Source organism: Sceloporus undulatus, chromosome 4, assembly GCF_019175285.1.
Source record: "Sceloporus undulatus isolate JIND9_A2432 ecotype Alabama chromosome 4, SceUnd_v1.1, whole genome shotgun sequence".
NCBI lineage: Eukaryota > Metazoa > Chordata > Lepidosauria > Squamata > Phrynosomatidae > Sceloporus > Sceloporus undulatus.
Window position 1 is genome coordinate 214,955,740 of NC_056525.1, and position 21,150 is coordinate 214,976,889.

General features: G+C 37.6%; 1 protein-coding gene across 1 annotated transcript in view; it reads left to right on the plus strand.

Moving 5' to 3' along the window:
- The window catches only part of CNBD1 (cyclic nucleotide binding domain containing 1), a 246,100-nt gene that overhangs the window by 200,811 nt on the left and 24,139 nt on the right, over positions 1 to 21,150 (plus strand). Inside the window, exon 12 of the mRNA XM_042464454.1 lies at positions 13,125 to 13,192. Coding sequence (XP_042320388.1) covers positions 13,125 to 13,192 — 68 coding nt within the window. The remainder of the gene's footprint in view (positions 1 to 13,124; positions 13,193 to 21,150) is intronic.

The window sequence follows — 21,150 nt, forward strand, 5'->3', positions numbered from 1 at the left end:
GGAGGAGAAGGAGGAAGAAGAGGAGGATAAGGATGAGGAGGAGGAGGAAGTAAGAGGAAGAAGGGGAGGAGGAAGAGGAGGAGAAGGAGGAAGAAGTAAGAGGAAGAAGAGGAGGTGGGTGCCCATTTCCAAAGGTTTATTTCCCTCAAAGTGTCTTTTTTGTGTATTTTTGGTGCTTTTAATGCTAACAGGTCTGCCTTGTTTTAAAAATGATAGTGATGATGACAGAATGGAGGTTGAGGGTGTTTGGCCAGAAAGGGAAGTACATTTCTGCCATTTGTCTAGGAATAATGCCAAAATGTCCTCCATTTTGATCATGCCTAAGAAACATGCATTTATATTAACATTTTTTTTTGTGTGTCCTCCATTGTAAAAAAGTGTCCTACATTTGAAAATGTTGTCCTACATTTGTCCCGGTTTGGAGGTCCTGACTTATGGCAACCCTATGTATGAATCAAACACAGCCCATCCTCCATATGTTGCAAGTCAGGTGCTCTCATCAGTTCTGTTAGCATAGCATTATTTCCAGACTTTCCCCCTCAAATTAGCAGACTGGGTGGAAAATGATATACAAAGTAAATTCATATTATTCTATAAGTTACACTGATACAAAGCACCTAATATGCATTCCCCCCCCATGTGTTTTTTTGTGTGCCTTTTCTTTTATTTGCATCTCTTTCATCAGCCTAGATCACTTTCAGGCATGCACATTTGTACAGGCATACATGTAAATATCTCTGTAAATTTTGAAAGCAGAAAATCCTACCCACCCAGCCAAAATTTACATTGAGTCAAAGCAGTCTGGCATTGTGAGGATGCTATCCTGTTGGAAGAGGGAAAATATGGTACCCCTGGATTCCATGGTGGATTTCTCCAGCAGTAATCAATCAGCTTATTGTGTTTAAATGAATTGTACCAAACAAATGGACTGTATCAAGTCATTAAAGAAGACTAACAAGAACTCAGCTTTTGGATTCATGAGCCTTTTCTTAAAGCTGAGGTTAAATAGTTTTCCTAGGTTTTTTTCCCCACCTAATTTTCCAGGTCACTTAATGACTAGCATGCAGTATAGTTCATTTGCTTCATTCTCACCAATACTCCCTTGAAAGCAATAAATGCAGAACTTTATATCATACTAAATGTTCAGACTCAGGGTATTTTCAGGTTTCATAAGTTTTACACACACACACACACACAGAGAGAGAGAGAGAGAGAGAGAGAGCGAGAGAGAGAGAGAATTACTCTTCAGAGTCAAAATACAGTGACTATATATAAAGACATAAAAATAACAGGATAAACATTGTATGTGCCTCTATTAGTTTGAGTGATCCACCATTGAATATTAGTCTACCCTTCCCACGTAAAGAAATTATTTCTGCTTTTATTTAGTTTCTTGAAGGCCAATAGACTTAAGAGTTTAATCATAGTTGGAGATTATGGGTTTTTTTTTCCTGAGCACATAATTTATTTGTTTGAAATAAACTGAAACATAGTATTTTATCAGTATTGATAAAAAGGGTGTTCACTGGTTACAAAAAAAAACAAAAAACCAAAAACAGAAAAACAAAAAGTGAGCATAAATATTCAGTTTTCATTGTAAAATGAAGAAAGAAGTGTTGGAAACTGTGTGAGAGTAGTCAATCTCTCCAGCAAAGTAATCACATTGACAAGGCAGATGCTGAACAAAACCCAGTTTCCCCACCCTAGGTTTGTCAGCAAGAGGAAAAAAAAAAAGGTTTAGTCTAATTTGTAAATTATAAAAAATAGCTTTAGTTACTAAATCAAACACATTATCCTATGGAACAGAGAGGAAAAAGCAGACGGGGAAAATGTCTGCATGCAATAGTGATGCAGGATGAGAGTAGGGGTGGAAAACCACCACCACCACCAAAACAACAGGAAATCAGCAAACAAGCAATTAGCACAGGCATACAGTTTGCTGACTCTTAACAAGACATGGGGTGCCCAAATGGACCAAGGCTTTTTAATTTGTGTATAAAGATGTCCATTACTGCCATGGCCAAGTTTGGGCATGACACAATATTATTCAGAATATTGAAAACCCAACCAGACTGCAATGAGTTCCAAAGGGTCCTCTCCAAATTGGATAAATAAACAGATGTGATCAGTGTAATATATATCTATATGCCCCTTGAAGGAGAAAAAACTCTAAATTCATATATCAAATGTGTGAATGTGGAATTTGGAAGGAGTGGGAGAGACTGTATGGCAAGCAAAGCTATTTTTGTGGGAGGTACTTTTGCAATCTATTGAACTGCAATCCACTTAGCTTAGTATTATTTGTTCTTTTTATATCCTAGATCTTCACTCTATTTATTGTTCACAATTCTGCTTCTTTTCAAGGACTGGCAGATGTGTTCTCTGTATTTTTAGACTTAAAATAAAAAAATGAAACAGAACTATAAATGAAGATAAATTTGTTGGATGCAGGGAACAAACATTTTCCCTATTTTGGTGCCTCTTTACTTTTCCTAATCCTCTAATACCCCCTTAACATCTCCAAAATTGTGGGTGATTATAGGACATGATTTTGTATACTTCAAATGCAAAGATTATTTTCCTTAAAAAAATCAGTACAAAATTGGCTTTCTCTTGTCATATAACTTTGCTGTTGTGCATGTGGCTATTCTGAGATTACAGAAATGTGCATATACAATCACTCCTCCTAACTTGCTGATCTTGGATCTGTGACCTTGAAAATCCACAGAGGAGTGACCTACACTATTTTTAATGGGGCTCACCCCCATGGGCATGCACCCCATTCAAGCCTATGGAGCTTGAATATGTGCGAGGCTCCATTTTTGTGTGTGTGTGGGGGGTCGGTCTGGAAAGGATTCCCCACAAAAACGGAAGGTCAACTGTACTTGGAACCAAAAGCTGAAATATATATATATTGAAAACTGGCTGGGGGATTCTGAGAGCTGCAGCTCCAAAAATAGCTTTTCCAAATTTTGCTTGGATTTAATTCAAGTGTGAATGCAAAAGGTTCTTGCAGCATCTTTGAATTAAATGAGTGAAAGACATTGTAGCATAGACTTTTGTAATCTTGATCTACTTTCTCACTCAGTTTGACTCAATGATGCTACAGGATCCCTTTGCATACTGATATTCTAGACTAACACAACTATGTGTCTCAATTCAAGTGTGAATGTTCATTCAGTGTAAACTAAAGCATCCTATGGCGCTGGAGTTCTGCATCTTGCTGTATATTCTAAAATTTAAATTTTGTCAGGGATTTAAAATTGTTCTTACTTCCACAAACCCATTACAAAAACAATAACAGCTTTATTTTTATACCGCATCATACTGAACTCAGTGTCTAAGCGGTTTACAACTGTAAGCTAATTGCCCCCAACAAGCTGGGTACTCATTTTAGCAACCTTGGAAGGATGCAAGCCTGAGTCAAGCTTGACCCCTTTCACTGGTACTGAACTCACAACCTTATGGTTTTGAGTGAGTGGCTGCAGTACAAGCATTTAACCACTGCACCACCAGGACTCTTTAATTTACAAATGTGTTAGGAATATTAGCAAGGACTACATATATTTTTCTTGGCTTCAAAACCTTGCCCTAATTTAGCTATGTTGGCTCAACCCAGCTCAGCCTTATTGGCCAATAGACATCATCTCATGCTCTAGTAGAATTTCCCTGTCCTCTCACGTTTCACAAACTTTCTTCTTCACAATGAAAAACCATTCTTCTTCCAAGATGCCTAGAGCTGCATACATCAAGATTAATCTGTGTGGCAGATTATACTCCTGCTCCTGACTGAGTAGGTTTTTGATAGTAGTATCTTCTTTCTCCAGTTATCATTTTATGGCTCTATCTTTGATATGTTGGATAATACATGTAGAGTAGCTCAAACTGGCATAACTATAATCTACATCCACTTTATTGTGGAATCTGGGGACCAATCCTGGCTCAGCATAGGCTATATATAATTTATGATTACCACAATGAGTGGACCTGATCCAAGAGGGGAAAAGGCTGTAATGAGCATGTCCTGTTATAGATAGATAGATATAAATATAGAAAATAAAAAGGGGGAAATGTTGAGAAAGAATTGATAATTAAAGGTCTTGTTGCCTTCAGGCACAAAACATGATGTGGGGCAATTCACAGAGAGGTAAGGAATGGAAAGCACATTGCCACACAGCAAACAAAAAGGAGACAAACTCCATGTGCTCGAAGATGAGCAGCAAACAAAGAGGAGACAAGCTCCAGCAGCAAACAAAGAGGAAATAAACTACAAAGACTCTTATGAGCATGTTCTGTTACATATCAAAAAAGATTCAGAAAAGAAAAAAGAGGGAAATGCTGAGAAAGAATGGATAATTAAAGGTCTTGCTGCCTTCAGGCACAAAACTTAATGTGGGGCAATTCACAGAGAGCATGTTTAAGAGGAAATGGTTCCCTAATCCTCCATCTGAGACCAAGAGAAAACAGGGTTCAGCCTACAAGCAACGTTACTTGCGGATGCCTGGTCACTCTTAGTTAAGCTTACTTGTAAATAGGCATTATAGAAGGATAATGGCCACAGGAGAAGGGCAATGACTCACTATCATAGTTGTGTGAAATGTGTGCAACTATACCACTCAAAGGGCAATACCTGAAATTGGAGACACTTCAGGAGCTTTCCCCTTTTGTGTCATCTTACATAGGTAGGCCTGCCCTGCAAATTGGGCAACCAATATTGAACATTCTGGTCCAGTATTGACCCTGGCTCCAGTACTTCATACTACACCTTTTTAGCATTTTGGAAGAAAAAAGTCAAACTATTTGAGGCCTAGTACAGGACATGGGATGGACAGTTCAATAGCCAATTGTACCCCCTACCGACTGTGGGAGCACAAGTGGTAATTTCTAGGACAATATTTTGATATAATAAATAATAATAATAAATAAAAGTTTTATTTATATACCGTGCCTTCCCCAGATCAGGGCGGTTTACATACATTATGCATAAACATACAATAGATTAAAAAATAAACACACCATACAATTATACAATAAGAATAACAAACAGTTAAAACAGCTAAAACCCCATTAGCCCATCCTCATGGCCACGGAAGAGGTGGGAGGCCCTTAGGAATTTTTATGGGGGAAATGCTTGCTGAAATAAGAAGGTTTTCAAGTCCTTCTTAAATTGGGCCAGGGAGGTAGATATAACACGCAGTGAGGGCTTCAATAGGGAGCACATGGCTGATGGGCTGCACAGTTCCCATACCAATAATTCTATTCCATTTCCACTCCTTACACTGTTTGTCAAATGTCACTTTGGACTGTTCTCATTGCAAGAAGATAACTTCTTATAGCAACTAGATTATTTGTAGCTTGTGATTTTCAAGCCCTGATGTCTTGAAGACATACTTCTTCTTTTCTCTTTTTCTCTAGTAGTTTTTGTGAATGTACCAACTATTTCTAAACCTTCAACCACTCTTCACAGAAGGGTGTTGATCAGAGGAGCAATGTCAAAAGGGCTAGATGGAGAAGATCTTTCTTTAACTGTGGTGTCTATGGGAGGAGAGGGTTATATCAGAGCTCTCACTGGCATGGATATCTTGGTTATAGCTGTGCTTCATTTGTTTCAAAGAAGGCTTGCCAGCACATCAAGGCTGCTCCCCTTCTGGAGCATTCTCATTGTGAGATTTTTTACTAGTTTTTTCCCTTTGAATTTACACACGCATTTCTAAAGCATGGCAGATTGCTTGGCAGATTTTTTAAAACCCTCAGACAGGATACAGCTGTCAATGCTAGCATTAGTTATATTGAAAAATATAGCCAGAACTTCCATGGTGATCCCAAATAATTCCCAGCTCCTCCACCCACCATCCTTGTTCTCTGGCAGAAGAAATACTCAAACAATAGACCAGTTGTGGAACTGCTCCTGCTGTTATATATGACATATAAAAAGAGGGAAAGTGGCCATGTATGGTAACATGACTCATGATCATTTAATTTGGCATATAGGTTATTTAAAGCAACATGAGGGTGTTTGGATGTCCTTTTCATGTCATTATCTGTCTGAACTCCACTTAAAATCTTAGAGTGAAGAAGCAAGAATATGGGGAAAGGGCAAAGAAATACCAACAGTTCTCTAGAATCTAGAGTGTCTAGACACTGATCTTGAAAATGATCTTTTCCTTCACATTTTTATCACTAGCTGGTTAATCTATGTGCATATGCTTCCATGCTATAATTTGTAGCGTAGTTGATCATGAGTGTTTACAGGGAATTTATGTGACATTAGGCAATTAGTCTAATTTCTAGTTTCATTTTAATACTCAAAGAGATAGCCATGTTAGTTTATTTTAGCAGAAGGCATAAAAGAATCCTGTAGCAGCTTTAAGACTAATTGGAAAAAAGGAATTATCACTGTTGTTGTAATTAATGTCCTGGCTTTTTCCTGGATTGAGACTAGCTGATAACAGATGTAAAAGTCTAGAAATTTTAATTCAAAAATTGACCCCCAAAAAGGAACCATCCTCTGGTGAAAAGCAAGAATGTAATCTGTCCTGGAAGCACTGATCCCCTTCTACTCTCTCATCCATCCAGCCTTTAGTGTGAACACAAGCAGTTATGCTTATTGGAATTTTGTAAGTTCATTGGCATTGCTTTCCTTTGCTTCATCCTTTAGATCCATATTATGTGGCCCTAAATTTTACCCTCAGCTTACCCACAGGTCATATCAAAATCAACAATTTTGGCCCTAATCTACACTCAACATACACATGAGGTTGACCTAAATTGAGTATATACAGTAGTTAAAAGTGCACAAAATATAAAAAATTAAAAAGATATTAAATGAATTAAAAATTAAAATCAACCCAAACACAAATGTTTAAACAAACACAAACCCCAGAACACTAATAGAAAAAACCACCACATTGTTTAGATGGCAAAGGCCTTATATACAATCAATCATCAAATGCTTGTCCAAACAGAAAATTCTTTATTTGTTTGGAGAAAAAAAAAAGTAAGGAGTATGCGAGTCTGAGTTTTCTGGGAAGGCAGTTCCAAATCCTTGGAGCAGTCACTGAGAAAGTGCACTCCTGTGTCCCCACCAGATGTACCTGTGAGGGTGTGGGGCAGAGAAAATAGACTCCCTAGCTATTTCAAAGTGAACTGGCAGGTTCACAAAAAAGACTTTATAATGCAGGTTTTGGGGGACTCCAGTCCATGTCATCAGATGTCTCTTCCAAAATACTGTGTGGGAGTCTTGTCATTGGAAATACTTCCAATAATTACTTTTTAAACATTAGTTTCCAAACTCTGGTTTGCAGCTGCTGTTAGATCAGCTATTTAGTGGGGTAGAAAATATGATGAAGTAGAGGAAATGGTGAAAGAAGTAGCACTGTGGGGAAAAAAAAATCAAATGACTCTTGGTGCAGGTTAAGGTAGCACCTGAATATTTTGGGCAAGTACAACACTTACATATTTAGAGGTGTTGTTTCACATAAGGTCAACATATCAGCTCATAAACAGATGTCATCTATAGCTGCTATTTAAATGCAAGCTATGCTGAGCTAAAGGATGAGATAAGTTTGCTTGACCTCTACCTTCTTCATTCCAGAAACTGAGTCAAGAAGTAAAAAGTACAAAGATAAAAGTAAAAAGGTACAGAATGAAAAGAATGTGGTACAAAGATAAAGAAACCCAAGAGTATTATTTACTTGGATAGAAAGTGGAAAAAGAAATATTAATAAGAAGTGCAGAGTCCCAGTGTATTGTTCCTAGAGCTATTAAAGGAGCAAGGTAAACCATTGCATTTCATCCTTGAACACATTTAAGAGAAAGATTTGGCTTCAGTCAGACAAGCATGAGTGGCCTTCTGCTTGTTTAATGGGACTTTTCAATCCTATCTTTCCCATTTGTAGCCCATACATGACCCTCTAATGTGCCTCATCCAGGGGGCTGAGAAGGAAAAGGAAGGTTAGCATTGGATCGAAGCTATTGAACTGTATGAAAAGCTATGTAAATTTACCTAAGATGAGGCTGCATTTAAGGGAATGGAATTTACATTTGAGCAGGGATGGAAAGCATACACAAAAATATTTTTTAATTGTTTAAAATATGGGTTTCCCAAGTATTAGGAACCCTGATGATGAGAATCCTAGGCCCATGATGGCGAACCTATGGCACACTTGCCAGAGATGTCATGCAAAGTCATTTTTCAGGACATGTGGAGGGCAGGGAAGAGGACAGGGTGAGGTGGGCAGTCCCACCCCTGGAGGACAGAAGTCCTGTCCTGAAAGTCCCATCCCCCTGGAAGTCCCACCCCCAGTACCGTGTAATACGCAGTGCTGGAAAACAATTTAGTTTGGGCACTTGGTCTCTAAAAGTTCTCCCCATTGTCTTAGACAGTCTGCCTGAAAAATGCATGTGGGGAAAAAATGCACAGAAAATGCAATTTTTCTGTGCAGAAAATGGCTTTCCTGCACAAGAAAAATCACATTTCTTTCCAGAAAATAAAGTTTATGTGCTGAGAACAAGTGTCATGCACAGAAAACAAGTTTTCTCCACATAAGACTGTGGTGGAGATCCTGCCTAGGTAATATACAAATGTATGTCTTTTAGGTTGCTATCACAGTGCAGAAATAATGTAGTTTGATACTGCTTTGTCATGGCTTCATCAAAATTCCATAGGAGTTGGCTCCCGTCATGCTCCTGTCGCCCAAACATCACCAATCTGCTACAGGAACCTCCTGGTGGGATCACACCCAGCGCTATTAAAGGGAAACACTTCCGTTTTCATCATGGAAGTGTTCTCATAATTGTTAGGAAAAGGGCCCTTTTTAAATAACGATTTGATCCAACATTAAAAAGGGTCCCTTTTCTAACAGTTACGCTGATGCTTCCATTATGAAAAGGGAAGTGTAGCGCCATGAACGATCCCACCAGGAGGCTCCTGTCACCGGTGCGGTGGTGCAGTCTGTACTGGTTGATACCCCAGAAGAGGGATGAGACAAAATTGGCTAGCCCTTCCACTGGAGTGGAGGGGTGAGTGCTTCTAGCCCTGCTTCCCTACAGTTACAGCCATTCCTTATGAGGAGCTTCCATCATAGTGGGGAGGGACAAAGTCAAAGGCACGCAGCCCTGCTTCCCTGCAGTGGCAGTGGCTTCTCATGAGAAGCTGCCACAACCATGGGGAGGGACAAGCTGGAAGGCACCCAGTCCTGCTTCCTCATGGCAGCAGCCACCACATGAGGAGCCACCACAGCCATGGGGAGGGACAAGGCCAAAGGTACCCAGCCCTGCTTCCTTGTGCTGCTGCTGGTGGTTCCTCACAAGGAGCCACCACTACCAGTGAACAGCAGATGAGTAGCCCTGGCCCTGGCCCTGGAGGTGGTCTCCTACTGAGGAGGCTGCTGCCACCATGGTGAAAGAGAAGGGATGAGTATAGCCTTTTGACCATGCCTCCCATTAATCCCAATCCTTGCACCAGGTGACACAGGTGATAGCAATACCACTGCATATCCATAGATATGTCTCCCATTATTAAACCTTCCAAAGCTCACTTAAGCAGTGCAACTCTCCCAAAATGTCCATTTCCATGTTGTTTGAGGGAAGGGGCAAATGTGGGAGCATGTCCAGCTATTCATCTATAGCTGAACATGCTGCTGCAGGCATCTGAAGAGACATCTATGGGTCCTTAGGAGATTTCTGCAAGTAACATTCTTATAGCACATCCAGCTACAGGAAAATAGCTGGACAGATCCCTGCCCGTCCTCCCGCTCTCCAAGAGCATGTAATGACCATGTTCAGGAGCAGCACTGCACTGCTTACAATGTGGATTTTGGGGCACTTTGGTTGTTGCATGGCTGGAACAAAGTTTCAGCCTCCACTATGACCAAGAAAAGGACTTATGTATGTCATCATAATTTGTTAAAAGGATGCCAGCCTGTATTTTCTGCACAAGAAAAAAACCCAAACATTTCTTACACAGAAAAATAACATTTTTGCACAGAAAGTGGAGAAATTTGTAATTTGTAATGTAATTTCTGTACAGCCCCCCCCCCCCCCACATTTTCTTTTGGCACAGTTTTCAAAATCAAGGACAAAATTTACAAATGTTGTAATGGGATGTGTATAGGAATTAACAACTTGTTATGCAAGCTGTATGGCATTATGAAACATAATGTATTTGTCAACTGTGATTTGTTCATTTGAAAATTGTATTTGAAATTTTGAAATGATTTTCACTTTATCACCTGACATCATTTTGTACCATTCCGTGATTGTTCTTATGTGCCATTAAGTTGGCTTCAGCATACAACAACCCTATGAATGAGATACTATCATTTGAAGGCTTGCTCGTGTATGCAAAGTACAAAGGACTGTGACTTCATTTACTGAGTCAATCAAGTAGCAAATCCATCTTCCTTTTGTTTTACCGCCTTCAGTTTTCCCCAGCATTATTGTCTTTCTAAATAAGTCATGTGTTTGGGCATATGTCCAAAGCATAACAGCCTCAGTTTAGTCCTAGGAATTGTTCAGGTTTGATTTGCTCTAAGAGTGATTTATTCATCTTTTTAGTGATCAGAGGCATCAATGGAACTTTCCTTCACTCCTTCAGCACCACTTACCTCCATTTCTTTAAAAAATAGAAAGAAAGAAAGAAATGTATACTATATAATTTTAAGGAAAGTAGATTATACCCTGTTCTTAATTTCAGCAGATATTTTTCCAGTACTAAGTTTATATAGATAGCCAGTGGGATGTAGTGGTTTCAGCACTGGACTATGATTCTGCAGATGGTGGCTCAGCCATGGAAACCCACTGGGTGACCTTGGTCAAGTCACACTCTCTCACCTCAGAGGATGGGAATGGCAATCCCTCTCTGAAGAAACTTGTAAAAAAAAAACCCTAAGTCGGAAATGGCTTGAAGGCACACAACAACAACAAGCTTATACAAAAAGCTTTCATGCCATCTACTTCTGAAATTCGGCCCAGGCTTTCCAAAGAGCCCATATGTCACACAGGCATTCCCATGATGCAGGCTATCATGATACGCTATCAAAACTCTCTTTATATATGCTCAGATGCTTAGCTTTCTATGTAAATGGGAGCTTAAGTAATTAGCAAAATGGACCCCAAAGCCAGCACATATATTTTGCTGACTAGTTAAACTACAGCAGCAGCCCATTACTCTTCAGGCCTTTGGCTGCAATTACTGCTTATTCCCCTTCTTTTTTTCTTTTCTCTCATTGGTTATATAAATGCTAATTAATCTCATTTCATTAGCTTAGGTTTGCCACTTAATAGTCTTTACTATCTGTTTCCTTGCCTTGGAAATGCAATCTATGCTATAAAGACATATTTAACATGACATTTCAGTTGACAATATAGAAGACTTGCAAATGAATCTATTTTAGATTTTCCAAAAGGCAAGATATCCTTTAGAAAAGTGATGCTGGATCAGACCAAATTCCTATCTCATCCAGCATTCTAGTCACATAGTATTTCATCAAATGCCTATGGGGAGACAGAAAATAAGATGTATACAACAGCAACCTCATATTGTGCATTCAAATATACTGCCTCCGTATAGATGTATAGATGCATCCATCTATCCATCATTAGATAAAATTATGTATCTATCCAGACTATTTAATCATTAATAGTAGTATTGTTCATGAATTTATCCAACCTCCTATTAACCCTCTCTAGTTTTATAGATGCTACTAGTTGTAACTGCTAGAGTTTAGGAATATGCTGTGTATATTCTATGATTCTATAGAAGTATTTCTTTTTCTCTGCCATCAATTACCCATCACTTAGATTCAGTGAATCATGCAGCTTATAGTATATGTAATATGACAGTAAGAGACATCAATTCACATACTTTGTATAATTTTATATGCCTATATCATGTCTTTCCTTACTCACCTTTCCTCCCAATGTATCTTTTGTGTTACAACTGTATATATGTAAATTGTGAAAAGCTATTTCCTCTTGTATCAGCAGAATTATATTTTCTTGTATGACCAGAATTATATTTTATAGAGTCTATCTCAGTTGTTCTTAAACACATAGGGGTATTTTTGAGGGACTGCGGGATAGTGTTAGGAAGGTGTTTACGGATTGAGAATTGTGCCAAATGTTACTTTGCAATAATAAGATTTTTTTTTAAAAAAAATCCTTTGAATGGAAAACTATGTACATAGACAACAGCATGATTGTGTGTGTATGCATATGTGTGTATCCTGAATAAATAAGATTAAGTTTCTATCTATCCATTACTCAAATTGCTGAATGAATTTTCACTGGATTTGGAAGGTATGTTTGCAATGGCATAATGTTAAACAAAGGCTGGAGGGTACACACTTACAAGCCACTCCACTAATTTCCTTAAGAACACCTGGATGAATTTACACCACATTTAAAGGGTTAATTGGGATATTCTCATTTTCAGTAGAGGTTATATGGTGTGTGCAGAATCTAATATTAGGAGTCCCTTGTTTGGGCACTCCACTATTTAATTAAAAAGGAGCTGGTCAAGTTGATGCCAAATTTGGAGGACATCTTAACTTATTGGCTATATGGTGTATTGGAATCCACTCTTGGAAGTTCTTTATGGGGAACGCCAGAAATTAACCCAAATGAAAGTGGACAAGTTGTTAGTACATGCACATTGTACAGCAATCTGGTAAGGAGTAAGCTGTTATTATCCTCTTATAGCAGATCAGTGTTTTTCTCTGTGAGATGGGGAAAAAAGCGATATTGACTTGCTGAAGGCCGCTTAGAGGCTCATAAATATTAGTGTCATGTCCCCATTCATTTTAATGACAAAGGTATTACTCTATTAAAATGCAGAAGTAATAGGAAATGTAGCCTTTGTTTTATGAAATTGTAGAGGTTTTGTGCAGTTTATTTAATCTTTTCAGCAGAGAGTCTAATATGACAGGAAAATGCATTTGTTATAAATTGGGATATTTCCTGCCTAAAGTTGTAAGCCAACAAAACCAGGGCAAACCACATTCTGAGTGAATGTAACAATAGTCCCCTTGTGCTAATTTCTATTTACTTAACTTATTTGGGCAACCTTGTTTCTTCCCTCAGCTTTATTTTAAAAAGTAACTCAACATTTCTTCACATTGCAGGTTTAGATCCAGTGATTCACATGCTTCTTCTACAAACGGTAAAGCCATCATTTGAAAACATTACACATGTAAGTTGGTTGTTTTTGAAATACCGTGTGTGAAAAATGAAGAATTTGTTTTTATCACAGTCTGGAAACAATATACTTCTAAAGTGGATCAAATTAGTGAACTAGGTGGGGATAACAATAGCCAGAATTACACTGAGTCAAACCAATCATACAGTGGATCATAGTGCAAGCTGCTTGACCATATTGTGAGCATATTTAATCATCACACAAGGAATGCAGCACCTCATTACATGATCGAATATGCTTTTCCAATAGTAATTGTTCCATGTATGGAGGTAAGCAGTTGTGCACTGATGTCATTATAACATCTAGTTGTTTGCTCCACTGGCCTTGAAAGGATCTTGACAAATAACAGCTAATCCTGATAACTATATACAGTGCCCCCTTGCCTTATGCAGGGGATCCGTTCTGGAACCTTCCATGTAAGACAAATAGTGTGTATGCTCGAGCCCCGTTGAAAATAATGGGGCATGTGCATGATGCGTGGTGCGGAGTGTGTGCCATGGGCGCGTGTGCCATTGAAACTTCCATTGCGCACCTTTCGGCATAAGCTGAAAGCCACATAAAAGGGGCCTGTGTATGTATTAGTCATCCTCTAGTATTAGGAGCATAATGTTTCTGAATATTACTTGCTGAACAGCAACATTGGTAGAAGGCTATTCTGCTCACGCCTCTTTTCTAGGCTTTCTGTAGGCATCTGGTTGGAATGGCCCTTTGGTCTGTGCCAGGAGCATTAGTCTCATATTCTTAGGTAATTATAAATCTGAAAAATTAAAAGTTAACATAAAACAAAGTCAACATAATTTTGCCACAGACTGTAAATGTTTAAACTTCATTTTTATGAAGTCTCCACAACTTCCATACCATCAAATATTGATGTTCCATTTAAATATTGTATAATTCAATATGGTTAAAAAATTAATGTTTTATTAATTAAGTCAAATATATTCATTTTTTCTTTAATAAATGCTGTTCAGCTTATCTTGATCAGGCGGAACAACCTTACAGTTCTAGCCTGTTTTTCATTTTCTGCATCCTTGTGTTCTGATTGCCTAGAAGAGTCTGTCAAGAATATTTTGAGTGAACCCATCTCCCCCCCCCCCAAGTATGCTGAAAAACTGTAATGAATTCAGTGCCTCTTCAGTTGCTATGTGTAGGATGTGTTTTGGATCTTGTCAATCTGTGAAGTAAGATGGGGAATAATTTATTTATCTTTATGTGATTCCTGATGAATCCCAGAATGCAGATGATACACACTTAAAATTATGCTCTCATTTAAAATTATTTAGCAAAATAAATACCATCATGCCCTTTAAACACGGAACTCAAGAGGTCAAGTGTTTATCTGCAGAGCTTCTAATGCTATTTTTATAAAGTGGTGTACTTTTTTAAAAGAAAGGGAAATATTAAAGTGGCTTATTATTCAGAGAGCAAGATGTTAGAAAAGTGTTAGGTGAAAGTATAATATATAAGTAATCTGTTACTAATGTGTTACTTTTTAGTTTTTTTAATACACCTTAAAAATGCAAAAGGCCAAAAGCTGTCAAAAAGCAAGATTTCAGGAATATCAAGTAAACAGTACTCATTCCATTAAAAATGTAACAATGTTACCAGCTGCTTGTTTTTGAAAATTAGAATGGCTAGCAATTTGACTAATGATGAAGGACTTTATCACACATGAGACAACTGTCCTCTTCCCATCATTAAATCATTATTAAATCATGTTAATCATCATTAAATCATGTTAATCATGTTAACTCCCATTAATACCAAATGATGTGTCCATTACTGTTTACAGACGGGACAAGAATGGGAAAAGTGTGCAGGGATGTGATAATTCTCCCCTCAGTCATGCAATTAACATGATTTAATGATGAAAGGAGGACGTTTGCCTCCTCTGTGTGATAATCTCCGAAGATAATCTCTGGACCTCCCATGTAAAAGACATTTTGCATATGCCTGAACCCCATTAGAAGTAATGGGGCTCATGCTCGCGGTGGTGTGGTGGCACAGAGGTGTGTGCACACCACGGGCACATGCACATTGCTCCTTCAGTGTGTGGTACCGCTTCTTCCATCGCTGCATTCAGCATATGATAAAAACAGCGTATAATGCACTGTAATTGGCATGATATAGTGGTTTGAGCATTGAACCACAACTATAGGGACCAGGGTTCAGTTACCTGCTCATCCATGGAAACCCAGTCAGTGACCTCTCCAGAAAACCCTGTGATAGGTTCACCTTAAGCCAGGCCACCATAAGTTGGGAATGACTTGAAGGCACATAACAACAAATACATGATCAGTGATTCTGCTGTTTACTAGTTTGGCCTGAGGCATACATACAGCTGTTAGCTCTTAGTAGAATGAACTCATTAAATCAATGGAGTCTTCACAATTGCCAGTTCCAACTGATTCACTGCTAACCCTCCAATATTTAACAGATAAGAACCAGTTTGCTTTTGAATGAGTCTACAGGGAAAGGCAAAATCCCACTGCCTTCACTCCTCTCCCTCTTGCTGATTTTAAAAGGAATTGAAACAGTGAGATGACAGAGGATTAATCAGGTTTGTCCCTACCAAATGGGGACCCACACCTCTCTTTGTTTTCATCACTGAAATGTTGGAGGATACGAGGGATGTTTATGGGGGGGGGGATAGACTTCTCACTAACTAATTCAAATTTAAAACTCCTTCTCTTAGACTAAAGTTCATATTGGAACTTAACCATCCATATCAGATTCTATTTCAAAATGAGTAGAGGTTTACAAGAATAACATATTTAGAAATGCATAATTTAAGGTAAAATTAAATTACATATGAAATTATACATTAAATTCTAAACATAGTTCTATTAATGTTTGGAAATGCATATTTAGAGACAAAATATGTTAAAATGTGCAAACACCTGTATATAAATTTTTGTATGGATTTAAGAACATTGCAGATTGATGCAGAAACAAAATACTTAGGTGAACATGTAGAAAAAAACTGAGCAGCTCTATTGAGCAGTATCAAGATTCATAACTAAAGGGAGTTATCACTGTGCTGACATTTCTGGCAATGTCATCAGATAGCAGAGGTCCAAATTAGACTTATCAGGCATTCTCTCTCAGCCTTGGATGGAAACCTAGCACTTGACTTACATTTTTCCTTATGTTTCTTGATATATCTGATATATATGATGTAAATTCACTAGGGGACTATAATATAGCAACAGACTACGGAAACATGACTACAATTTACTTGAGGATGTTGTGTCTATACTATGTTACCAATGCTGGAGAATGTACTAGCTCTTAATCCATATAGTTTCCTCTGTCCTTAGATTAGTAGCTATGGAAATAGTGTGTTTTTTAAATATTAAACTTTTAAAGACATGCAGCTGCACCATCCTTTTCAATGGCAAGCTCCAGCTAGAGATGCAGAACATTCTCAGTCTTTATTTTATTGTATTTCTCACAGTACCACCTGTATTCTCAGCCCCTCCTTTGTTCATAAAAGGTTGAGAGACACTTTTTCCTTCTTATGAAAGAATTCGTGTTTATTGTTTTCTCAGTAAAAATACTTGGGTGCATTTTTAATCTGCACATTTTTGCAGGTATTTGACTCGTTGGCAAAAACCAGTGTGTTGAAATCTTTTCAATTTTTGCCTGTTGACTTTTTATGTGAAATTTATTTCTAGAAATCAGAAAAACTATTTTTTTTAATTTAAATGACCGGAATCCCTCTATAAAATAGCTACTAGCCATTTTGATGAGGTTTCTGAAGTTGCAGCCCAAACCAATACCTTTTCCAAACTTGGTTTATTATTTCAAAAATGCATCACAAGGCTCTCAGTTGTGTGCATTCTGAAGGTGAGGTATCTTTTGTTTTTAAGCTTGTCTCAGGAAGTATGAAATTGCTATTTTGCCAAGAATCTCTACAATGAAGTAATTTTCCATCTTTGTTTCCTGGAAGTCACCTGATTTCATTTACCTCCAATATAGCTTCTCTTCCAAGTGGCCCCAACATTCATTAAGCTGTTCTTGCCTTCTACATTAGGCAGTTATTGTTGTTGTTAAACTTCTGCAAACCTTGCTGTTTCCTTAGGTCTGCTGATATCTGTCTTGTGCCTAGATGGTGCAATTTTAGTTACATAAGGACTGGCACTTAGGAGATAATATGAACCTGCCAGAACCCCGAGATCTTCAGGGGAAGACCTTGGCTTGGTTCCACCACCATCACAGGCTTGTTTGGTGAAGATGCAAGAGAGAGCCTTCTCAGTGGTTGCTACTACCCTTAGGAATTCCCTTCCATGAGAGGTTAGGCTGCTCCCCCTGCTCTACTTTTGCCAGCATGCAAAAAATTTTTTTTTCAAGCAGCGTTTTAATATACAATTGTATCCAGGGAGGCTTTTTACTGAAGTGTTTGCTTTGGTATGTTTTTAGTAGTTTTATATTTTTAACTTAGTATTAGATTTTACATTTTGACTGGTTTAATTGTATTTTAAAATTGTACTGTTTTGTTGTTGTTGTTGTTGTTGTTGTTGTTTTTAGAGAACTTTTGGGAACCACCTTGGGGCTGGTTTGGGAGAAAGGAGGCATATGAAAATAAACAAACAAATAAATAAAAATACTAGAGATTTTTAGAAAGAGGTCACATTCCTAAGAGGTCCCTCTGAAAGACATTTCACACAGTGGCTCAGCACAAATCAAAAATATCAGTCATGGACAATTACAGTTAATATGAATATTTATAAATTATCCCACAAGAAAGAGCTATGATTCAGTCACATGAATGGTCTAGAACCTGTTTCCCCCCAGAACATTTTCCAATGCAGAAAAGCCTCTGTTCCCAGCATAACTTTGATTTTAATTATTTAGATATATTTCCAAATTTCTTTATGTTTTCTTTAAACATGATATAATCAAATAAAATATCTATTTATATGTCTGTCTTTCATCTGGTAGTATTTTAGTCTACAATCCTATATCCATTTATTTGGAAATAGAATATCTTGAACTCTATGGGAGTTATTTCTAAGTAGCAATAGCAAGTACATGAAACTTGTACAAGATTGTCAAAGATAGGAAAGTTACTGAAAAAATGATGTGTGTGTGTGTGTGTGTGTGTGTGTGTGTATTTTCAGTCAAATCTTTATTTGGCGCTCCGTCCAGATATATTTTTAGTGCTTTTTCTTTACGAGGGGAGTAGGTCACACACTGACCAGTTTTCTGAAGTCTGCTACTTTCTTTTTTCATTAGCTAATTTCTTTGTTCTTCTGTCAGTTCCACCATTTCTTCAGTTTTATCTCTATAAAATATCACTGCTCCATCATCACAAATATAGAGAGGCCAATGAGGTATATATAACTAATCCCTAAAAAGTTTTTTACAAGTCAATTATGTTAATGGTGAAAAGAGGACATTTATTAAACACTAATTTAAAGTTGGTGTAAAAACAACTGTGATATGTTATAACACTGAAAACCTTACCAGTAGGAAGGTGGAAAAACCCATTTAAGGTTTTTTTTAAAAAAACAAAAAACAAAACAAAACCATGATCAGAAAAAAATGTGAAGAAACAATCCAAAAGTCTAATTTTTCTTATGAAAAGTCACATTTACAATTGGTGTCTCAAATGCCCAGCTCTCTTATGTTATCTCTTTCTTCCCTGGGATGAAACCACTTTTCTACTATGGCTGTTCACATCTTTCCAGTCCCCCCCCCCACTACTTTTTACCAGTGACATCTAAGATTTCTTTAAATTTATCAGGACATGGACAAAAAAAGAGAGAAATCCAGAGCAACCACCTAACAAGATCACCATTCAAATGTTGTCCCATATTAGATACAGGCTTATTTATTGATGAATTGATTGATCATTATAATTGCGTAGCAATGGTTTTTCTTCAATGGGGCCCAAATACCCTAAAGGCACTAGATTGTATCTGATCTTGGAAACTAAACAGGGTCAGCCCTGGTTAGTACTTGGATAGGAGACTGCCAAAGAATGCCAGGTGCTGTGGGCAATATTTCACAGGAAGCAATTATAAAAACCATCACTAAGTATTCCTTCCCTAAGAAAACTCTATGAAATTCATCAGGTTCCCATAAATTGACAGTTGACTTGAAGGTACCTACACAGAGAGAGCTGCATTATTAGTTTCCCCCCTGTTCCTGCTTATAATGGCTACAGATGTTTCAAGCCTGCCTTGGGGGTACTTCATTTTTGAAGTCAAGAGTTAACTGCAATGGCTTCTCATATTCCTCTTTGAAGTCAGTGATGATGTCTGTATCAGCAGCAGCAGTTACAACAACATCACTGCATGGAAGACAATAGACAAGCCAGTTTCAGTTCAAATAAATTTATTTCTTAAAACACTAAATAGCATAAAATCTAATCACACATTAAATCCTCCTTTAATTGCTTTGTGTAAGAAAAACCCTAATTTGGGGGAAAACAAACAAACGCTTAGTTATTATTACCATTTTACCTAGCCTTGCCTCCAGTGACCTTAAGTGTTAGAGTGCAGGGTTCTCCATGCTTTTATACTAAACCAGCATACCCCACATATGCACATAACAGTAACAAAAAGATTTACAACTCAACTGAAAAAAATAGCCATTGAGTTTTCTAGACAGTGGTGTTTTTAGCACTCTTATCTTTAGCAACATTTTTGCAGAAAGCCCACTGGTGAATAGAACTCATAGCCCCAAGCAGACTGGATGTCTCTCCAGCCACCACCACAACTACAGTGGACCCTTGTTATACATGGGGTTTGGCTCCAAGATCCCCCGTGTATAACAAAATCCATATATGCTCAAGACCCATTAAATATAATGACATAGCAAAATGGTGTCTCTTATAAAAAATGGAAAATCAAGGTTTGATATATGAAATGTATACTTTTTAAAAACATTTTCAAACTGTGGATGCTTGAATCCATGTATAAAAAATCCATGTATAAGAAGGGCTGACTGTACTTCTACTTTTTGTCGTCTTCTTCTTCTTCTTCTTCTTCTTCTTCTTCTTCTTCTTCTTCTATTATTATTATTATTATTATTATTATTATTATTATTATTCCCCTTGCTTTTTCTTGATATAGTGATTCAAGGCAGCTAACAACAAATTTAAAATACTTAATCTGCAGAACCACTACCAGCTGCTTAGGGATGTAAATACCCCAATGGCACCAGATCCTATATGATCTTAGAACCAGAGTCAGCCCTGGTTAGTACTTGGATGGGAGTCTCTTTCTACTGCCATCCACCTTTCCTATCATTATTGTATTTTTAGTGTCATGCCTTCCCATGATATGGCCAAAGTATAACAGCTTCAATTTAGTATCCTTGGTTTCTAGGGAGAGTTGAAAGGCTCTCTCCCTTCTTTTCTCTCCTACTTGTTGTCCCTGCTACCATGTACCACAAAGTAAAAAATTCCAAAGAGCGTGGTGAAGGTGAACAGCAAAGTTGGGGAGGGGCTGGGAAAGTGGTAATGATAACACCATTCTATGCCTGGGAAAATTCCATAAAATTAAACCAAACCAAATCTAGCTAAAGATTAGTTGTAGTCATTTTGGCATTTGACATTTGAAAATCCTCCCTTACAAGTTCAAGATATTATCTAGCAGCATTAGTTTTTTGTAAAATGGAATTTGTACTGTTCAGCTTTCATATAATGTAGGGAGACACCTAAAAAGAAAAAAACACTTTAAAAAGGTCATGATGCTATTTCTTCTATGGAGAAGTACATTACTTACGATTCCTGCAATAAATGGTATATAGAAGAAATCTCGTCATAGTTCACATGAGAACCATTTTTAGTCAAAATTAAATTAGCTTCTAGTGCTTACATCTTTTCTTCAGAAAAATATTCCTGATCATGAACAAGAATGTGAAAATTTACTCAGCCTCATTTTCATTGAATTTCTCATAATTTCACCAGTTTGTTGTTGTTGATAATGCCCTCAAGTCAA